Source organism: Carettochelys insculpta, chromosome 11 (genome assembly GCF_033958435.1).
Source record: "Carettochelys insculpta isolate YL-2023 chromosome 11, ASM3395843v1, whole genome shotgun sequence".
NCBI lineage: Eukaryota > Metazoa > Chordata > Testudines > Carettochelyidae > Carettochelys > Carettochelys insculpta.
Genome location: NC_134147.1, coordinates 4,937,233 through 4,955,905, shown reverse-complemented (window position 1 = coordinate 4,955,905; position 18,673 = coordinate 4,937,233). Strand labels below are relative to the sequence as shown.

General features: G+C 50.1%; 1 protein-coding gene across 2 annotated transcripts in view; it reads right to left on the bottom strand.

Annotated features, from left to right (window-relative positions):
• The window catches only part of DUSP7 (dual specificity phosphatase 7), a 47,852-nt gene extending 30,104 nt beyond the window's left edge, over positions 1-17,748 (bottom strand). Inside the window, exons 1-3 of one of the 2 annotated variants that reach the window (XR_012647004.1) lie at positions 16,460-17,748; positions 13,061-13,489; positions 8,524-10,385 (exon numbers count right to left, since the gene is read on the bottom strand). Coding sequence is in view for 1 of the 2 variants with exons in the window: in XM_075005675.1 (XP_074861776.1) it covers positions 10,081-10,385; positions 13,061-13,489; positions 16,460-16,874 (1,149 nt within the window). In the remaining variant the exon portion in view is untranslated. Of the gene's footprint in view, positions 1-8,068; positions 10,386-13,060; positions 13,490-16,459 lie in introns of those variants that run through there. The other variant, XM_075005675.1, reaches the window with a different exon arrangement.
• Positions 17,749-18,673: the final 925 nt, after the last annotated feature.

The following is an 18,673-nucleotide window of genomic DNA, read 5'->3' as shown; positions in this document are numbered from 1 at the left end:
CCAGGCTCGTTGTCCGTCAGAACGGTCAGTCAGTCAGTCCTCTGTTACACCCCACCTGGCCTTTTCAAGCAGCCGACCATACCACTCGCTAAGCGTGCGCCAGTGGGCTATTAATACAGCCATGTGTTGATGAGCTGAATTATTTATGGGCTTTCGCATTTGCAAGACCGTAGCCGACCTATTTTTGCTCAACTGAAGTTGTAGCGATGCTATTGTCCTGGAAATCTACACGGGCAAGTGAGGTTTAATGCTGTAAGAGTTCACTTTGCTTGCATGTCTCTCTCTCTGGGCCATAAGGCAGGAGGCAAATGCCGAGCCTACGCTGCTATTAGAAAGCACTTCAAACGCCTGTGGTATTCAGGAGGAACGAGGGACTTCGGAGTGAAATCTCGGCCCCACTGAAGTCAATGGTAAGAAGTGCGTACCCCACACCTCTGGCCAGTGGAGATAAGCTAAGAGCTCAGTCCATAGCCAGGAGTTTGCTTGCATGGAGGGAGTAGGGGATAGACCAGGATACGCCAGCCTCTTCAGATTAAGCTGGGACTTCTACCATAAAGCTGTGTTTTCAGTGCATCCGCTCATGGTCTAGGATAAGGGCCTCTACCCTGCAACCTATCCCCCACCCCGGCTAACACAGCTGCTTGAGGGAGCCTGGCCAACAGTGGACTAGCTGGGAGGTACAGGTTTGACAGAACTTATGTCTCCCTTCTACATGACCCCGGCCCATATGTTGCTCTTCATGTTCCCATCCTGCCATTTTAATCATTTACCCCAACGCCAAACTACTCTCTGGGACTTCCCGCCTGCAGGACTAGGGTTGCCAGTTTTGGTTGGGCATAGGCCCAGAGGGTGCATCATGTGACATAATCTTTAAAGAATGATCTTTCATTCCTGGAGACTCGAGGATAATTCTGGAGAGTTGGCAGAGCAACCTGGGATGACACCTAATCTGTCTACCAACCCACTTCTCTAGGCCCCTGTTCTCATCAAGTAACAGAGGTCACCCAAATGCTAGATGGCCCCCATATTTTCATACTAACCAAAGCAGTGCAATTTGTTTTGGAGGGATTGTTTTTAAACCAACACCCCAGATTTCTCACATTTTTCTTGAGGAGCCATTTGGTTGAACTTACTGAAGTCTGAGAATCCACAAGGGGCATGGGGGATTTGAAAGAGAGGTGGTGCCCCGCGAGGAGGTGTCACATAAGATTTGCGGAAAGCCATTTAAAAATGCCACAGCTCAGAGCCCCTTTTCTTCTCGTGGGATGGAACACAGCCTCATAGAGCCCTAGGGCTATGGTTACACGAGCGAGTTTTGCCGACAAATCCGCTGGAATGGCCACATACAAAATGCGTTTTGTCAAAAGGGTGTTGACAAAGCTCAGCCCTTTCTCCAGCAACGTTCTGCCTCTCAGCCATGACAAAAAAGCCAGGTGGATGCTCTGAGGGGGCCTTCTCTTGACAGACAGGGCATCCACATGCTTCCAAATGCCTGTTTTGTTAAGAGACCAGCCGAGCAGTCCAGCCACTCTGTTGACAGAGCAGATGCCCTCTTCCCATTGACTTGTGTGTGGGACCAGTCTGGCAACAGAAGTTTTGCTCGGAAATCTCTTCCGATGGCGACTTCTGTCAACAGAGCGCTGTAGGGTAACCGTAGCCTAGAACCGAAAGAGACCTCAAGAGGTCACCAAGTCCACCCCCCAATCCTCATGGCAGGACTAAGCTTCATCTAGATCATTGCTGCTAGACATTTATCCAACCTGTTTTTAACTATCTCTGCTGATGGACTGACAGGGGCTCCTATCAGCCTAATTTCAGAGCTTCCTGCTGTTTCTTGGCTGGAAACTGAGAGGGTCAACGTGAAGGGTGGAGGAGAGGCAGGAGGGCCATTCTGCCTCCATCTCAAGTTCAAAGGGTGGAGAGGCTCAAGTTTAGATACTATTAAAGTTCTTGGCGTTCGATAAGTTCTGCAACTTGTTTTCATGGCCCTCTCTCAACAATTAGTGTATTTGCATGGAAAGTCTCTGGATTGTTAATATACAAAACATCTCACTTTCTTAGTGCTTTATATTGTTATAATGGGTCTTTTTTTTTTTTTTTTTTATGGCGAGGGGCCTCAAAAGCCAGAAGTGGCCTACGCCCCCCTGGATCTCTGAGGCAGCCTCGAGGCAGGGGTATGGAAAGCAACCTGCTGGTGCAGGGATGCCCATATGAAGCCAGCCCGGTAGCCTCCTAGCACATAAAAATGGGGATAGGTGGCCTGCAACTTGTGGGTGGAATTTCCCCTTCCCATACCCCAGTGATTGCTACATCACAGCTGAACCTAGCTGATGGGGCATTTCCTCATTGGGGTTGACCCAGCTTTCGTCACACAAGCCCCCACCTTGTGTAAGGACACACTAGGAGTTGTTTGAGGCTAATTGTTCATCCAGAAGCCCTCCCTGGTGGGCGTGAAACACGACAAAGGCATTTCTCTCCCTCAGGCCTAAACCCCCTGCTTTGCTACCGAGCAGGCCTGGGGGCTCATCCAAGAGCAGGCAGGAGAAATGGAAATCATTTAATCAGGCTTTTCTACTTCTCTTATAATCCTGGGCTGACTGCCCCACATCCCTGCAGCTCGTAGGGCTCTGTCTCGCTCACTAGCTGCTTTCAGTTCTTTTCTCCTGCCGGCATTATCATCTCTAAGACATCCAGTGCAAATCCCCTGTTACAAGGGGCAGAACCCCCACCATTCCTTAACATGCCCGGCTAGGTCTGGGCTTCCCTCTCAGGACTAGAGAAATTTAGATAAAGGTCCTTCTGAGAGCCCTGCGAGATACGACAAGCAGGAGAAAGGGATGCAAACAATTTCAGAACTTCGGCAAAAGGACCTTTTCACGCCCCGTACCGGTAACATGGCTGCAGGTGATGGTGAATTTCTAGAGGGTGGGGTGTTGCGAGCTCCAGCCCTTCAGGAGCAACGCAGCTTGTTTCACAGACGTTAAGTGAATACAATTTCTTGAGATTAAAATAGCATCTGCACTGTTCCAGACAGCCGCAATCAAGCTACTGTGAAAGCCAGCTCACGTGGCTGGCACTAAATGCTATTATTAAACTGCATCCTACCCACCAGTGCTGTAGGAAAGAGAAAACCAGATCCAAGAGAATATAACCCCGTTAGTACCTGTTCTGCACCCCTGTGGGCCTCATTTATGCTTATATACGGCTTCCTATCTTCCACAAGAACTGCTATGCCCTATAATTAAAACAGGGATGAGGGAAGATGGACCTTTAAGTTTTCCCGTACGTACAAGATGGATTTCAGTTGTTGAAACACAAACAAGCCTTTAAATCAATAGGTGGATTTTCATTGCACAGGAAGCTGTCTGCTATCGGGACACATTAGGGAAGGTAAACAAAATGCAATGGTTCACTTTTCTTCAGCTTTCGGCCAGATCTACGATTTTAGGAAAGAAAGACAATCCAGGGAACTATAGACTGGGCAGCCTTACCTCAGTGCCCAGAAAAATCGTGGCGGGGATCCTCAAGGAATCCATTTTGGAGCACTTGGAAGAAGGGAAAGTGATCAAGAGTAGTCAGCATGGATTCACCAAGGGCAAGTGGTGCCTGACCAATCTGATTGGCTTCTGTGGGAACGTAACTGGATCTGTGGACATGGGGAAGTCAACGGATGTGATATCCCTTGACTTTAGCAAAGCTTTTGATACAGTTTCCCACAATGTTCTTGCCCATAAGTTAAGGAAGTATGGATTGGATACATGGACTGTAAGGTGGATAGAAAGCTGGCTAGATGGTTGGGCCCAGTGGGTAACAATCAATGGCTCAATGTCTGGTTGGCAGTCAGTTTCAAGTGGGATGCCCCAAGGATCAGTTCTGGGGCCGGTATTGTTCAACACCTTTATTAATGACCTGGATGAGGGGATGGATTGCACCTTCAGCAAATTTGGGAATGACACTAAGCTAGGGGAACAGGTAGATACATTGGATGGTAGGGTCCAGAGTGACCTAGATAAATTGGAGGATTGGGCCAAAAGATATCTGATGAGGTTCAACAAAGACAATGCAGAGTCCTGCACTTGGGATGGAAGAATCCCAAGCATTGTTACAGGCTGGCGGCTGACTTGTTAAGTAGTAGTACAGCAGCAAAGGCCCTGGGGATTACAGTGGATGAGAGGCTGGATATGAGTCAACAGTGTGCCCTTGTAGCCAAGAAGGCTAATGGCACATTGGGGTGCATTAGGAGGAACATTTCCAGCAGATCTAGAGAAGCTTATGTTCCCCTCTATTCAGCTCTGATGAGGCCACATCTGGAGTACTGTGTCCACTTCTGGGTCCCACAATACAGAAAGGATGTGGATGCATTGGAGCGGGTTCAGTGGAGGGCCATGAAATGACTACAGGGCTGGAGCACATGACCTATGGGGAGAGGCTGAGGGATCTGGGCTTATTTAGTTTGCAGAAATGAAGAATGAGGGGTGATTTGATAGCAGCCTTCAACTTCCTGAAGCGGGGGATCAAAAGGGGATGGAGAGAGGCTGTTCTCTACAGTGACTGACTGAAAGTCACACAGCAGGAGGTGTAGGCTGGCTCTTAGGAAAAACTCTCCCACTAGGAGGGTGGTGAAGCACTGTAAGGCGTTACCTAGAGAGGTGGTGGATTCTCCACCCCTAGAGGTTTTTAAGTCCTGGCTTGACAAAGCCCTGGCTGGGACGATTTAGTTGGGGTTGATCCTGCTTTAGGCTAGGGGCTGGATTCGATGGCCTCCTGAGGTCCCTTCCAGCCCTGGGATTCTAGAATAGGCAAATCTAACTCTGGCAATTGCGTGGTTAGAATCGACATATCAGAAATCGGACTCACCTGTCTTTACCAAGGAAGGTCAATGGGAACATTACTTCCCTTGATACCCCTACTCCTTGAGACAGCGAGGTGTACAGGGGTTGATCGCCAGCCCCAGACGCATCTATTTTATGCATCTTTACCAGATGCATGAAATCAAATTCTGGAAGATCGATCCTGACCGGGTTGCTCTTCTGCGTAGTAACCTCACGCTACACCGCAGCATCAGAGATTGGTGGCGGGTCGGGAGGGGAGCTCCCCAGTTACGAGGAGGGGAGCGGAAAAAAAAAAAAAAAGCAAACAAAACAATCTGTCCTTGGGAATCTTATCCACAGAAAGGATTAAAACCCAGTAAATTAGTTACTACCCAGTGGAACTGAAACAGAAGGAATATTAAAGAAATAAAAACTGGCTGCTTTTTTGCATTTTTCTCAGCTGGGACAAAAGAACTCAACTGCGAGTTTCACTTCCCCTTTCACACTAGTGTTGCTTGGATGGGTACTTCTGTGCAGAAAGGTTCAACTTTTCACCCAAATAAGAACCACATGAAAACTTTGTCGGCGATAACCCAATTCAACAAAACAATCTACAGCTTGCCTAAAAGGAGCGGTAGTCTGAAAGTTTCCAAATTTAACCATTCCCAGATGCTACTAGACAGTGCTTACTTCTCAGTTATTTCTCTTACTCCTTGCAATGCCACTTAAGATTTCTTGCCACATCTTTGGGAACTGGAGTTTGGTATTAAGACAAAGACATTCCTTTTACTGCACAATGTTGAGAGAGTTTGATTCCTTTTTCTCCTCCAACCAAAGCTACCTTTGGAATTAAATGGTAAATTTTCACAATGGAAGGGGTAACTAGTGGCGTTCCCCAAGGGTCAGTCCTGAGACCAATCTGGTTCAACTTATTCCTCAGTGATCTAGAGAAAGGTGCAAGCAGTAAGGTGGCAAAGTTTGCAGCTGACACCAAACTGTTCAGGACAGTCAAAACCAAAGCGGACTGTGAAGAACTTCAAAAAGATCTCAGCAAACCGAGTGATTGGGCAGCAAAATGGAAAATGAAATTTCATGTGGGTAAGCGTAAGGAAATGCACATTGGGAAAAAATAACCCCAATTATACATACAATATGATGGGGGCAAATTTAGCTACAACAGATCAGGAAAGGGATCTTGGAGTTATAGTGCATAGTTCTCCGAAAACATCCACGCAGTGTGCAGCGGCAGTCAGTAAAGCAAATAGGACGTTAGGAATAATTAAAAAAGGGATAGAAAATAAGACAAAGAATATCTTACTTCCCCCATATAAAACTATGGTACGCCCACATCTTGAGTACTGCGTGCAGATGTGGTCTCCTCACCTCAAAAAAGACATATTGGCATTAGAAAAGGTTCAGAAAAGGGCAACTAAAATGATTAAGGGTTTGGAACGAGTCCCATATGAAGAGAGGCTAGAGAGACTGGGACTTTTCAGTCTAGAAAAGAGGAGACTGAGGGGCGATATGATAGAGGTATATAAAATCATGAATGGTGTGGATAAAGTGAATACAGAAAAGTTATTTACTTGTTCCCATAATATAAGAACTAGAGGACACCAAAGGAAATTAATGGGTAGCAGGTTCAAAACTAATAAAAGAAAGCTTTTCTTCACACAGCGCACAGTCAACCTGTGGAACTCCTTGCCAGAGGACGCTGTGAAGGCCAGGACACTAACAGAGTTTAAAAAACAGCTCCATAAATATTTGGAGGTTAGGTCCATAGATGGCTATTAGCAAGGGGTAAGGTATGGTGACTAGCCTTTTGTCAAAGGCGGGAGATGGATGGCTGGAGACAAATCGCTTGATCATTGTCTTCGGTTCACCTCCTCTGGGGCACCTGGCATTGGCTACTGTCGGCAGACAGGATACTGGGCTAGATGGACCTTTGGTCTGACCCAGTATGTCCGTTCTTATGTACCTTCTAGCCAAACTTTTTGGATGGGCTCAAAAGAGGGACTGGCCTGTAATAAAATCCAAACATCTCTGCTAATAAAGAAGCACCTCTTCAATGGAGAGGTATCTAGAATGAGAAGCGAAATAGGCTCCTTGCTGTGCATTTTGACTTCCTTTGGGCTACGGATCAAACCAAGACTGCGTTAGCATCCGTAGCCAAGAGGAACAGAAAGACATCAGGCCAGAGTGAAGACCCCATCTACCACTTTCTTTATGGAATACAGGTTGAACCTCTGTCATCTGACACCCTGGGGACCTGACTGGTGCCGAACAAGAGAAATTGCCGCACTATAGGAGGTCAATACTGCCTAACAGCATTACCAACAATTCCACTGCCTACCGGGCTCTTAGAAGACATCTAGGGCTCACTTACAGCTTAATAACAGCACAGCACACTGAGAGCCAGGACTGCTGGCTGTAAAACTTTATGGGACCATAGGAAACTTGGCCGCACCCAGGAGCGGTCATCCAACTCACTAAAATCATGCCGGATTACGGATGTTGCTGGATGACAGAGGTTCAACCTGTCCAGGACAGAACGAAGGCACAGCCCAAGGCACGAATCTGAAGCATGCATCAAAGCATAGACCCTGGAAATCGTTCCATGTCATAGAACTTGTAACAAGGGGTTATGAGCCAAAGCAGGGTTCTGCCCTTACAAAAGGGCTGTTACTAGACATATACACGCAGTGGTTTCAAGCTGCCCTCCCCCAGCTCCTGATTTCATCTCACACTCAACATCCCAAGTAGCCAAGAAACTATGGACCACATCCTCTGAAACGCAGCCCACCTGCAGTTCCAATTGACCTGTTGCTCAGCCTCAGCCCCTAAGTTACCTCTACTTTTCACTGAAAGCAGCCCCTTTACATCCACTGCGGACGTCCCCAGCGAAGGCCGGGTGTCTCTCCAAGCCTCATGCGCCTTGCGAACATAGCGATGTTTGCTGTGGCCGTGCCTGGGTGTCAAAACCAGTATCCAACTCCTGATGGTCCTTGTTCCTTGATATAATCATGCCTCCCCACCGCCCCATTCTTGCAAGATCTCAAACATTACACTATGCACGAAACCGAATCCCACACTTGTACGTAGCTGAAAAAGCACTATTCAGGCAAAGGAGGCTAAAAACAGGCCAGATAAAGGGATAAGAGAGCAGCCCAGCCTTACACAAGACATGTGTCACTGACTGGCCAAGCACTGGACAGAAAAAGCATGATTTTTAAAGAAAAAATAATATTTATTTGCAATATAAACAGAAGTCCCAATATTGGTTCAGTATATATAGGGTCAGTAATTTACCTTCATAACTCAAAGCAAAAAACCATCCCTCGTTAACAAGCTCCCGTTTGTCTGAGAGGATGCATCTTTTTTTCCTTTAAAGAAGACAGACCACTTACAGCACAAGAAGCCTTTATAAGCCAGCTTAGCTGTACTGCAATTCAGATACACCTGTCTAAAATCCCTGAAGAAAAAAAAAGTTCCTCCATGAGGTAAAATGCAATTAGGATAGTCTGTTTGCTCACTCACTTTCAGCCACACTTACACATCCCCATTCGCTCTTCCCGGATGACCCACGAGCCCAACATTGTTAAAAAATGAAAAAAAACACACAACCAACTGACCAAAAGGAAAAAAAAAAAAAAAAAAAGTCATGCCAACATTTCAGTAACATCTTTAACCAAAAAAAGAAACAAACACACACCATGGTGGGACAGCGTCAAACATTCCTCATCTGGAGGATTTTTTCTTCTCTCTCTCTCTTTTTTTTTTTTTTTTTTTTTTTGGAAAAAAGTACAAAACCCTGGATGTTTAGAAAAAATTCCGTGGCTTTCTCTTCTTGTTTGTTTCAGTTACACGAGAGTTCTAGTGGACGAGGCGGTGAGGAGAAAGGGAGGACTACATTGTAGCCAATAAAAGAAACCTCCAAATCCGTTCTGCCCGCCTCCCAGACGTTAGTACCACACTTCTCCAGCGTACGAGACCTTTAGCCAGAAACGTTCATAACTCTTCTCGGTCTAGAAGGCACGGCAAAAAAGTTACTTGAAAAAGAAGGAAACCCATCGGAACTTTCGTCGAATGTGCCGAGAGGCTCAAAATTTGCCGGTTTTTACAACGCTCCCATCCTTATTTCACCCATTTCCACTCTCCTTCCATGGTCTGTGCAGGACCCCACAACAGCAGCCTGCTGTAAAAGCTTTGCTCCAGTCTTTTGGAATAGCAGTAAGCACTGGATTCCTCCTCCCACACACCAGAGAATTCAGCGGGAGAGATAAGTGCCAACGTCACAAGTAATTTTCTTTACCTCGGAAGCTGGAATGATTTTAGGCAGAGGGGTGGCGCTGATCATGGGTCAACCGATGGCGCAAGCCTCAAATATGCTTCTTCCAATGCTGGAGGCAACAGCAGTGTTTTTTGGCGATGGTTCAGGGAGGGGGAAGGATTTTAAAAAAAAAAAAAGCTTGCGGTTTAGTCACCTTGGCTGATTCAGTGCAGAGAGTGTGTGATTGTGAGCATGGAAGTGGCAGAGAGGTGAAGACCAACCGGCCTTCTCAAACAACAAAGCTTCCTACCAGATGCTAGCAACAGCGGTAGCATGGCCCTCTCTCTCTGGTGTTCCCAGTACTATGCCAGGATGTCTCAAGGCTTCACAAAGTGTGCAAAATGCATTTGGTCAATATAAACATTTGATTTTTTTTTTAAAAGAACAAACAAGGACAGAATAAAATACTGGCTGTGCAACCTCATCTGTACAAACAGTCAAGAACTTACATATTTAAAACCAGCTGCAGCCCAAGACTCAGAGTAAGATTACCTTTAAAAAAAAAAAACAAAAAAAGTAAAGGTGAGTTTTAAAAAGTGTCTTGGGCCAATGCCTTTTGTTCAAGGTTGCCAAGTGCGTATGTCTCCTCTACTTTCCACGACAACCTACCACACAGGTAGCTGCGCGCGCGTTTCTGGAAGTGCCTGTGGTTCACCAGTCTCAACACAGCCAAGAAAGCAGTTATTGCTGGTAACAGCTGCACTTGGAACACCACGAGATCCCCCTTATTAAATAACGCCCATAAAGAGACTCTACTCTTAGATCCGCTTTGATTAGCATCGGGACACTAAGAAATGGCCTTAGCCTTTTTAAAGCAGCAATCAGGCACCTCTCTCTCTGGAGAAACCAGTTCTTTCAAGGCTGCCTGGCAAGATACATATATTTTTAATATTTGAAATGCTCAAGAGAAGCTATTCAAGGCTTGAGTTCCCATCCCCTTCATGTGGACTCCAAGGTGTTCAGCTGGAACAGGTGATTGGTGGGGGTGGTGAAATACAGCTGCTCACTGGGGGAGCGGTTGTCACATGGACTGTTGAGGCCCAGAGTCCTCTCAAAGTCCAGCAGCTGGCCCATGAAGTTAAAGTTCGGGGAGATATTTGACTTTTTCCTTTTCACAAAGTCGTAGGCGTCGTTCAGGGACAAGTTCATTTTCTGCATCAAGTAGGCAACAGTGACCGTTACAGACCTGCTGATGCCGGCGAGGCAGTGAACCAGGATACCACATTTCTTGGTACGGGCTTCATCTGAAACAAGGGAGGCGGAGAAATACAGTTAGACTTCTGTATCAAAAATACACCGCCCTGCACAGGGCCAGATGGCAGCTGCCGACTTGCAGAACCAAATCATCATCAGCAATGCTCCAAGAGTTCAGAGCGAAGCTACGTGACTTAACTCCATGTTTTCCCTCCTCAAAAAAACAAGTCAGGCGCCCCAACCCTCTCTCCCAGTCATCCTTCGCACGTCAGCTTCCCCGTGCTCAACAAAAATTAAAGCTTATACCACCTCGGTGAGATTAGTTTTACAACTTCCTGCTAAATGAAGGGAGACACTTGAATGGTTAAGTCACTTGCCCAAGGCCAGGGAGAGGCAGTGGCAAAATCAGACATCCAGTGCTAGAATTCCTGGCTCCCCGACCCACTCCACATCCATCTCACAGTTCACACTCATCACCCAGTGCTAAATCTGAGTTGTAAAGTCTAACCAGTCATGCGACCTGCAACATTTCTGCAAAAATGGTGATCTGTAGGACTGCAACACACAGCAAAACTAAGCTGTTTAGTTTTTTTAAAAGCACATGCATTTTCCGCACGTGCTAATTGAAGTGAACTCTGAAAAAGAGGAACTTTACTAATAGCGACATTCTTCAGGTGTGGAGTCTGGGGTACAGACTTCCCTAGGGCAGCGGTTCTTAAACACTGAGATCCTGGAACACCAAATAATACAAGTTTTTAGTTGGAACACCTTTTGAAAAATTTCTTCAAAAAAAATTGTTGTCCGACGCCAAAAAAAGCCAAAAAAACCCAACATATACAACAAAAACAAAACGAAGAAGTCACCTGCAAGTTGTTCATGGAACACCTGTTTTCCCCGGAACACAGTTGAAGAAACACTGGCCTACAGGAAGACTTTTGTTACTGAGAATCCAGCAAGGCCCATGGTGGCAGAAGGAAAAGGCAACTTTCTAATAAAATTTGTAATTTGTCTTCACAGCTACTGCAACTGCTTGAACAACACATGCGTACGGTCTCTCTCTGAACCCGAAGAGCAGGACATCATAGCATTGAGAGAGACGAATACTGAGAACATTGCTTACGTAAAAATATATGGCAAAGTTTACTTCCGGGCAGAACAGTGTTTCAAACCGGTCGTTTCCTCTAGAGCTTGGCAGTTAGAGATAAGGTGCTAGAGGAAAGGAAACCTCCCACCCTGCTCTATTCAAAGCCTGAGCCAAAAAAAGTACGCTAACACTTCTGATGAAAAACAAACGCCAGGTTTGACTTCCGAGCCCCACATCAGCGTGCGAAAACGCCAAGAGAAGGAGCATTAACTCTTCAAAAGGGTGTTGCTGCAATTTCAGAAGGTCTCTGGAGCAGCAGCCTGTGTCTTTCCAAGGGCAGCTCTGGTTCTAAAGTTCTGGTTTTATAAAAAGGAAGTGAGGTAATCCTCTGTTTCCTGTCATTACAGGCCAAACCCAGGCATGGTGTTCACAGAACCCCAGGCTGACCGTAGTAGACCGACCTGAAATGCCGCAGCTCTTCAGGAGCCCAACACACCCACTGGAAAGGTGAAACAGCATGCCCCCCCCACCCCCTTGCAAAACCACAGGGCTTTTCACAGTTAGCAAGTGGGAGGGGAAAAAAATTGCAAAGGCAACTAATTCCTCCAGCACAGCCACAAACCAGCTCTGGTCCTAACACTGTATGTTCCATTTAAGGCCTCAGTCAACACAGAAGCACCCATGTCCCTTAAGAAGGCTATGGTATGAAGGCAAGGGGATCATTTCACCTCCCACAGATATCCAAGTGACTTCAAACAGCTAGAAGGCGATTGCCCTTTTAATGGTGGGAAGGATGACAGCTTCGTGTGCTGGTCAATCCGAAGTCACGAGGCCAACGATGACCAGCGCTGAATAGCTGATGTGCACAGGAGCGTGTGTTTTCATTCTGCCCAACAGATGCCTACCGCAGAACTAACCACTACCCTGGATCTTAAAGCTACCCTTTAGTAAAAGCGCCTCTGGGTTTTCCTACACTGGGAGATTTACCAGAACAACAGGATCAGTACGAGCTCTCCTGAAGCCTCTTCCAATCCTATGATTCTACGGCTATTATTGTACTCATATAAGACCCTGTGTTATACTGGCGCACAAGCATCCCCAAGGGCTGCCACCCCCAACAGAACTACAGCCATGCAATTACACCCATAAATTTCCCCACGTCGATGGGTCCTTTGATTTTTCCCCTCAATAAAGGTACCGCCAGTCAAACCACAGCATCGCTTGCCAGCCCACATTTCTCAAACTCAGAAGATACCCGGCTTCTGATTCTCCACCACCTCGTGCAGTCGTTTTACACAGGTGTAAATACCCGTGTAAGGTAGGGGGCAATGGAGGACCAGGCCGTGAAGGGGAGATTGTTAGAAGTAATCCATTGTGGGAAACCCAACTTCAGATGCCTTAGAAGAGACTGGTTTGCTCAGCATCGCTCCCGCGCAGATGAGGTACCTTCGAAAGGTACACCTCAGACTGGACACTGCAAAGCAACCAATTTGGGTTCCTCAATCTTGGCACATGTATAACATCTGATCCGAGAAGCGCACCCACCCCTTCTACAGCCCCGCACAGACAAGCGGCTCGCTGCCTTCTCGAGTGGCGATTGCTAACGGGAGGCTCTGCCAAGCGCAGAAGTCCAACACTTACCGATAAAAGCAATGGCCTCGGGAAAGAACTGCGACAGGTTCTGGCTCCAGTGATCCGAGATGGGAATCTGCTTGTATTTAAACTCCCCGTTGTGCTCGAACATGTTTGGCAGGTTGGGAGTCACATTCAGGATGTACTTGATACCGTATTTGCCCAAGACGTCTAGGTTGGTAGAATCTTTGGCACAACCCAGATACAAGTAGGGTAGGATCTGGACAGGGAAGGCGGGCTGGTTGTTCGGGATCGGGCTCCCATCGGACTCTGTGGCGCTGCTCGGCTCCCGGTCAGATTCCCCATCAGAGCAATCGGAGCTGATCCTTAGTCCGCCAAGGCCCAGGACAGATGCAGGAGGAGAGTTGCTGGGCGAGGAGCTGTCAAGGTTGGTCTCACAATGCTCTGAGTATTCAGTCTGAAATTTGTTGAAGCCACCTGGGGAGGGTGGGAGTAGGGGGTGGGGGAGAGAGAGAAAAAAAAACACATTTCACTATTTATAAAGGAGAGATTCTTGTTTCAGTTAATGGATGACACCAGGGAAAATACAATTTCCTTTGGTTGCTCTCACTTTTTCCCTAGCAAAAGGGCAGTGAACATGCAGATGCTGAGAGGCAGCTTCTAGCTTCACTCTCATTCACTCAGCAAACAGTCCCACAGAAGTAAATTGAACTACTGGTATAGTACAGTCCTGCCCAACATAAGAGCAGGTAGCAGAATTACTGAAAAAGGAACCAATCCACTTCCTATTTAACTATCCACGGTAAGAGACTCATTGAACGAGAGCTGGCTTGCACCAGAATTAGAGCTAGTAAATTTTGGTTTCCTAATAATTTTATCTCTTTCGGTTCTCGGATGTGTATACATAAAGTCTTTTCCCATTTAAGATGGCTCAGACAAGAGCTAGTGTGCTATTTAATATGTAAGGAAGCCACAAAAAGAGAGTGAAATGCTGCCAAACCATTCGATCCCCACCTATAAGTGATTTCGCTTTAAAAATCAGACTCAGGGGGAGCCACGTCAGTCTGCAGCTTCATTTAGAAAAAAAAAAAACAAAACCCTAAGCAGCCCCGTAGCACCTTAAAGACTAACAATTTTGTTTATATATTAGGTCATGAGCTTTTATGGGTAGGATCCACTTCATCAGATTCTGGACACTTTAAGCAGTTAAGATGATGTGTGTTTTGCAGGGTCAACTGATTCCAACCTCTAAAGCTGGGTGAGACAGACACTTTGCTTTGGACGATTGGCTGCAGAATTGTTTGAAACAAGAGACTAGTTTTATAAACAAAATACCAAAGAGAAGCAGCTTGTTTTGCAGCAGTTCCTCGCCAGGGACCAGGCTTAGGCTGTCAGAGAGAGGAACAGAAGAGGAAATCTACTTTCTGTTTAATATATATCAGCAGAGGTTTAGCCATCATTATCCAAAGCCGACAAAGGGTGTCAGCCGCAAAAGCCTCCCGGAAACTTTGTGAGTGGGGTTTGTGGGTGGGTCATTGAGTAAAAAAGAGAGCTCCTGCTACATCCATTCATGAAAAAGGGCTCTTTCTTCCCCTCCTTCTCCTCCCCCCCACCCCACCCCCAGAAAGGCAACATGGGGAAGCCATCTTGGAATTTTAATTGAAAACATTTCCCACCCAGGCCCCAGGAAAAAAGAGGAAGAAAGACCTAACTCCTCCCCTGCCATTAAAGATGGCTTAAAAGTAAACTTCAAAGCTGTTCCTTCCCGCTTATGGAGGGAAGTAAATGACAGAATTAATCAGATAACGCTACAGAGAGATGGGGGGAGGGGAACAGGGACTGATTCATCCCTAAGACAAACAGAAGAGGGAAAGGGGCAGGGCTGCGCTAGATCCCTGCCTGGCAGGCAGGCCTGGCCCTTCGGTTCGGTTATTAATCGACCTAAAATGCGAGACAGGAGGAAACGCTCCATCCCCAGCTAATCCGCATCTCCACCCCCGCCCCGCCATGCACCCCAAAGAGCCTGATCATCTCCCGCCTCCGCATCTCACTGGGCTCCCTCCAGGGAAAAAAAAAAAAAAAAAAGTGTTTTTAAATGGTTGAAAATGGCATTTGTGCTTCCCTCGCCCATTTCTGCCTCAACCCTGCCGCCCAGCGACCACAGCGGGAAAAGAGGGTGGCTGACCAGGCCAGGGCCAGGGGGAAGGAGGGTTTCAGAGACATTGAGAGAGGGTTGGAAGATAATTAGCTACATGGAATAAAAATCAGGCTCTCCAGCTTGACACTCTAAGGAGGCGAGAGCGTTTCATTCCGAGAACGAACACAAGCCCGCCTCCCACGCCTGCAGAGCGAATCCAGGGGTGCAAACTTCATTTTCTCGGGTATCCCCCCAGCATGTGCATGAATGGAGCGTAGATAATGGAGCACTGAATGGAGCGTGTGTCTCAGAGGCAGAGGGGGAAGGTATCAGTACCAGAAACAGCCCCTCTTCCCCAGCGCTTACTGGAACAAGGCATTTCAAGATGGAGAGGGGGAGCCGAGGGCTGTTTTGATTGGAAATGAAGCTCTGCTCAGGCGAACTTTGCTTTAAAAGGCTTCAAAATCAGGCTTTAGTCTATGAAGAAGAGACTCAGATCTGCTTGAGGGTAAATATCATGCAAGCTGCTCTGCCACTCCAGAATACCAGCCGGAGACAGGCCTTTAAACATCCGCTGGGGCCCAGCGGGCAGAGGAAAGGTGCCCACGCAAGGGGCTGTTTGCATGCCAAGGAATACCCTGCCTCCTCTCCACCGCCTTACAGTAAGGCCCTGCTATAGTGTGGCAAGCTGGGGTCGGGGGGCTCTAACTCTTCCAGGTCAGCTGAGGACAGAGGACCTGCTCAAGATCTGTGCCCGATGGTGTAGCTATCGCCTCCCAGCAGGGATCAAATGGGGAGCCGCTGGCTGGAAAGTGCCAAAGGAGGGGGGGAATCCTGAAGGGAGGTGACGGGGAAGGACGCTGCCATCCCACCCTGCCCTGCGGAGGGAGCAATCCCGCTGCGGAAGGGGGCGGGAGGCAGCTTTTTTTCTGCAGCGGGAGGGGAAGCCGAGGCGGACTCCCCGCTGCCAGGGGCCAGATGCCGCTCTCAGGTCCAGCCAGCCCGGCACATGGAACCGTTTGGTAAGAAGATTAACACGGGGGCCGCCAATCCGGGCGGAGGGAAGGATGCGGGCTCCCAGCCAAAGGCGCAGCGTATGGCCTGGGAGATCCCGGAGTGGGGGGAGCAGGTCCCCCCCGCCCCAAGTCTCGAGGAGACTCAGAGACAACCAAGAGCTGGGGGGGGTGGGATGAAATCTGCCGGGGGGGCCCTGCAAAGCCCCTTCGGACGGAGCTGGGGCGCCACAGAGCCCCCCCCCCCGAGAGGCGGGGATGGGGGGGGGGGAAGGCAGCTCGCCCCCTGCCCTTTACCTTTCAGGTAATAGGCCTTGCAGCCGTCGTCCCGCAGCTTCTGCAGCAGCAGCCCCAGGACGGAGCTGGGGCCGCCGTTGTCCTGCTGCCAGTCGGCCGTGGCCTCGTCGTAGAGCAGCACGGTGTCGGCCTTGCAGCGGCGGGCGAAGCGCTCCTTGTCCTCGTGGTTGGGGATGATGGAGCGCAGCGGCAGGTTGCCCTTCTTCAGGCGGCGCAGCATGAGCCCCGGGATGGCCAGGTTGATGGCCGTCTCGATGTGCGACGACTCGAAGAGCTCGTGGGGGCGGCAGTCGAGCAGCAGCAGCGAGCGGCCGCCGCCGGACTCCAGCTCCTCCTGCAGCCACTCCACGCTCTTCCACGGCACCGCCGCCGCCATGGGAGCCCGGGGGGAGCCGCCCCACGGGGGATCTCGCATGGGGACGGGGGTGCGCCCACCGGGCCCGGGGAGGGGCGCCCGGCGGCGGCTGCACGGGAAAGGCCCCGCGTCCCCCGGCTGCCCTCTCCTGCCCCCCGGCGGCGGACGGGGATCGCCCGCCTGCTGGCCCCGGCCGCTCGGCTCAGCTCGGCTCCGCTCCGCTGCCGCCGCTGGCGGCGCCGCCTGACAGCCCCAATTAAAAAGGGGCTTCGCCAGCGGGGCGGCGTGTCACGCCGCGGGAGGCGGGGCCGGGGCGGGCCGGAGCGAGCAGCCGAGAGGCTCGCCTTAAAGGGGCCGCGGGGCTGCCTCGCCCGCCCGGGAAACACCCCCGCCTGCTCCTCCCCGGCCGGGGAGCCCGGGGCCGGGCCGCGATCCCCCGGGCAGAGCAGAGCAGAGCAGAGCAGAGCAGGAGGGCGGCGGGGTCCGAAGAGGAGGTGGCGGCGGGGGGAACTCTGAGCACCGGCAGCGCCGTGGCACCCTCTTCCCCGGGTGCTATTCAGGATAGGACAGGACAGGGGACACACACGGGGACAGGGCAGGACACACACGAAGAGGACACGACACACACACACACACGGCAGGACAGGGGACACACACACAAAGGGCAGGGCAGGACAGACACGGAGAAGTCACGACACGACACACACACACGGAGAGGACACGACACACACACAGAAGGCAAGACAGGACACGACACATACACAGGGCAGGACAGGGGACGGACACACACACACACACACAGAGGGCAGGACAGGACACGACACACACAAAGGGCAGGGCAGGACACACACGGAGAGGAGACGACACACACACAGAGGGCAGGACAGGACACGACACACGCACACACACGCGGGACGGACACACGCACACACACAGGACAGGACAGGACACGACACACACGCGGGACGGACACACGCACACACAGGACAGGACACGACACACACGCGGGACGGACACACGCACACACAGGACAGGACACACACGCACACGGGACGGACACACGCACACGGACAGGACAGGACAGGACACACACACACACGGGACGGACACACGCACACACACAGGACAGGACACGACACACACACGGGACGGACACACACACACAGGACAGGACAGGACAGGACACACACACACGGGACGGACACACGCATACACACAGGACAGGACACGACACACACACACGGGACGGACACACGCACACAGGACAGGACAGGACAGGACACACACACACGGGACGGACACACGTACACACACGGGACGGACACACGTACACACACGGGACAGGACAGGACACGACACACACACACGGGACGGACACACGCACACACACAGGACAGGACAGGACACACACACACCCGGGAAAGCTCACGACCTAAGCGATAACGCGGCCAGTCTGCCGCGTGCGCTGGGACAGCTGGGGTTGGACGAGGTGTTCGCCCCCCAGGCGTACCGGGGGAGTGAGCCGGCCGGCCCGGCGGCCTCTGGTGCAAAGGACAGGAGGGGTGAGTGGCACTGCAGGGTGTACAGCAGCCTGGATCTCTCCAAGGCGGAGTAAGCAACAGTTAGACCCGGGATTTGTGCCCCGCGCCGGTTGTTCAAGCTCTTGTGACAGACACTTTCTATCGCAATAACCAGCCTCTGTCGCGATTCTTGCCTATCGCTGCCCCTAAGCTACTCGCAGCTAGGGCTGGAGCCCAGTCTCCCTGGCCCTCCAACGCCCAGGGCGTGCTGCTCCAAACCGCCCCTGAGCTCAGGAGCCACAAGCAGGGGTAGCGTGCGGCCCACAGCCATGGTGGGAG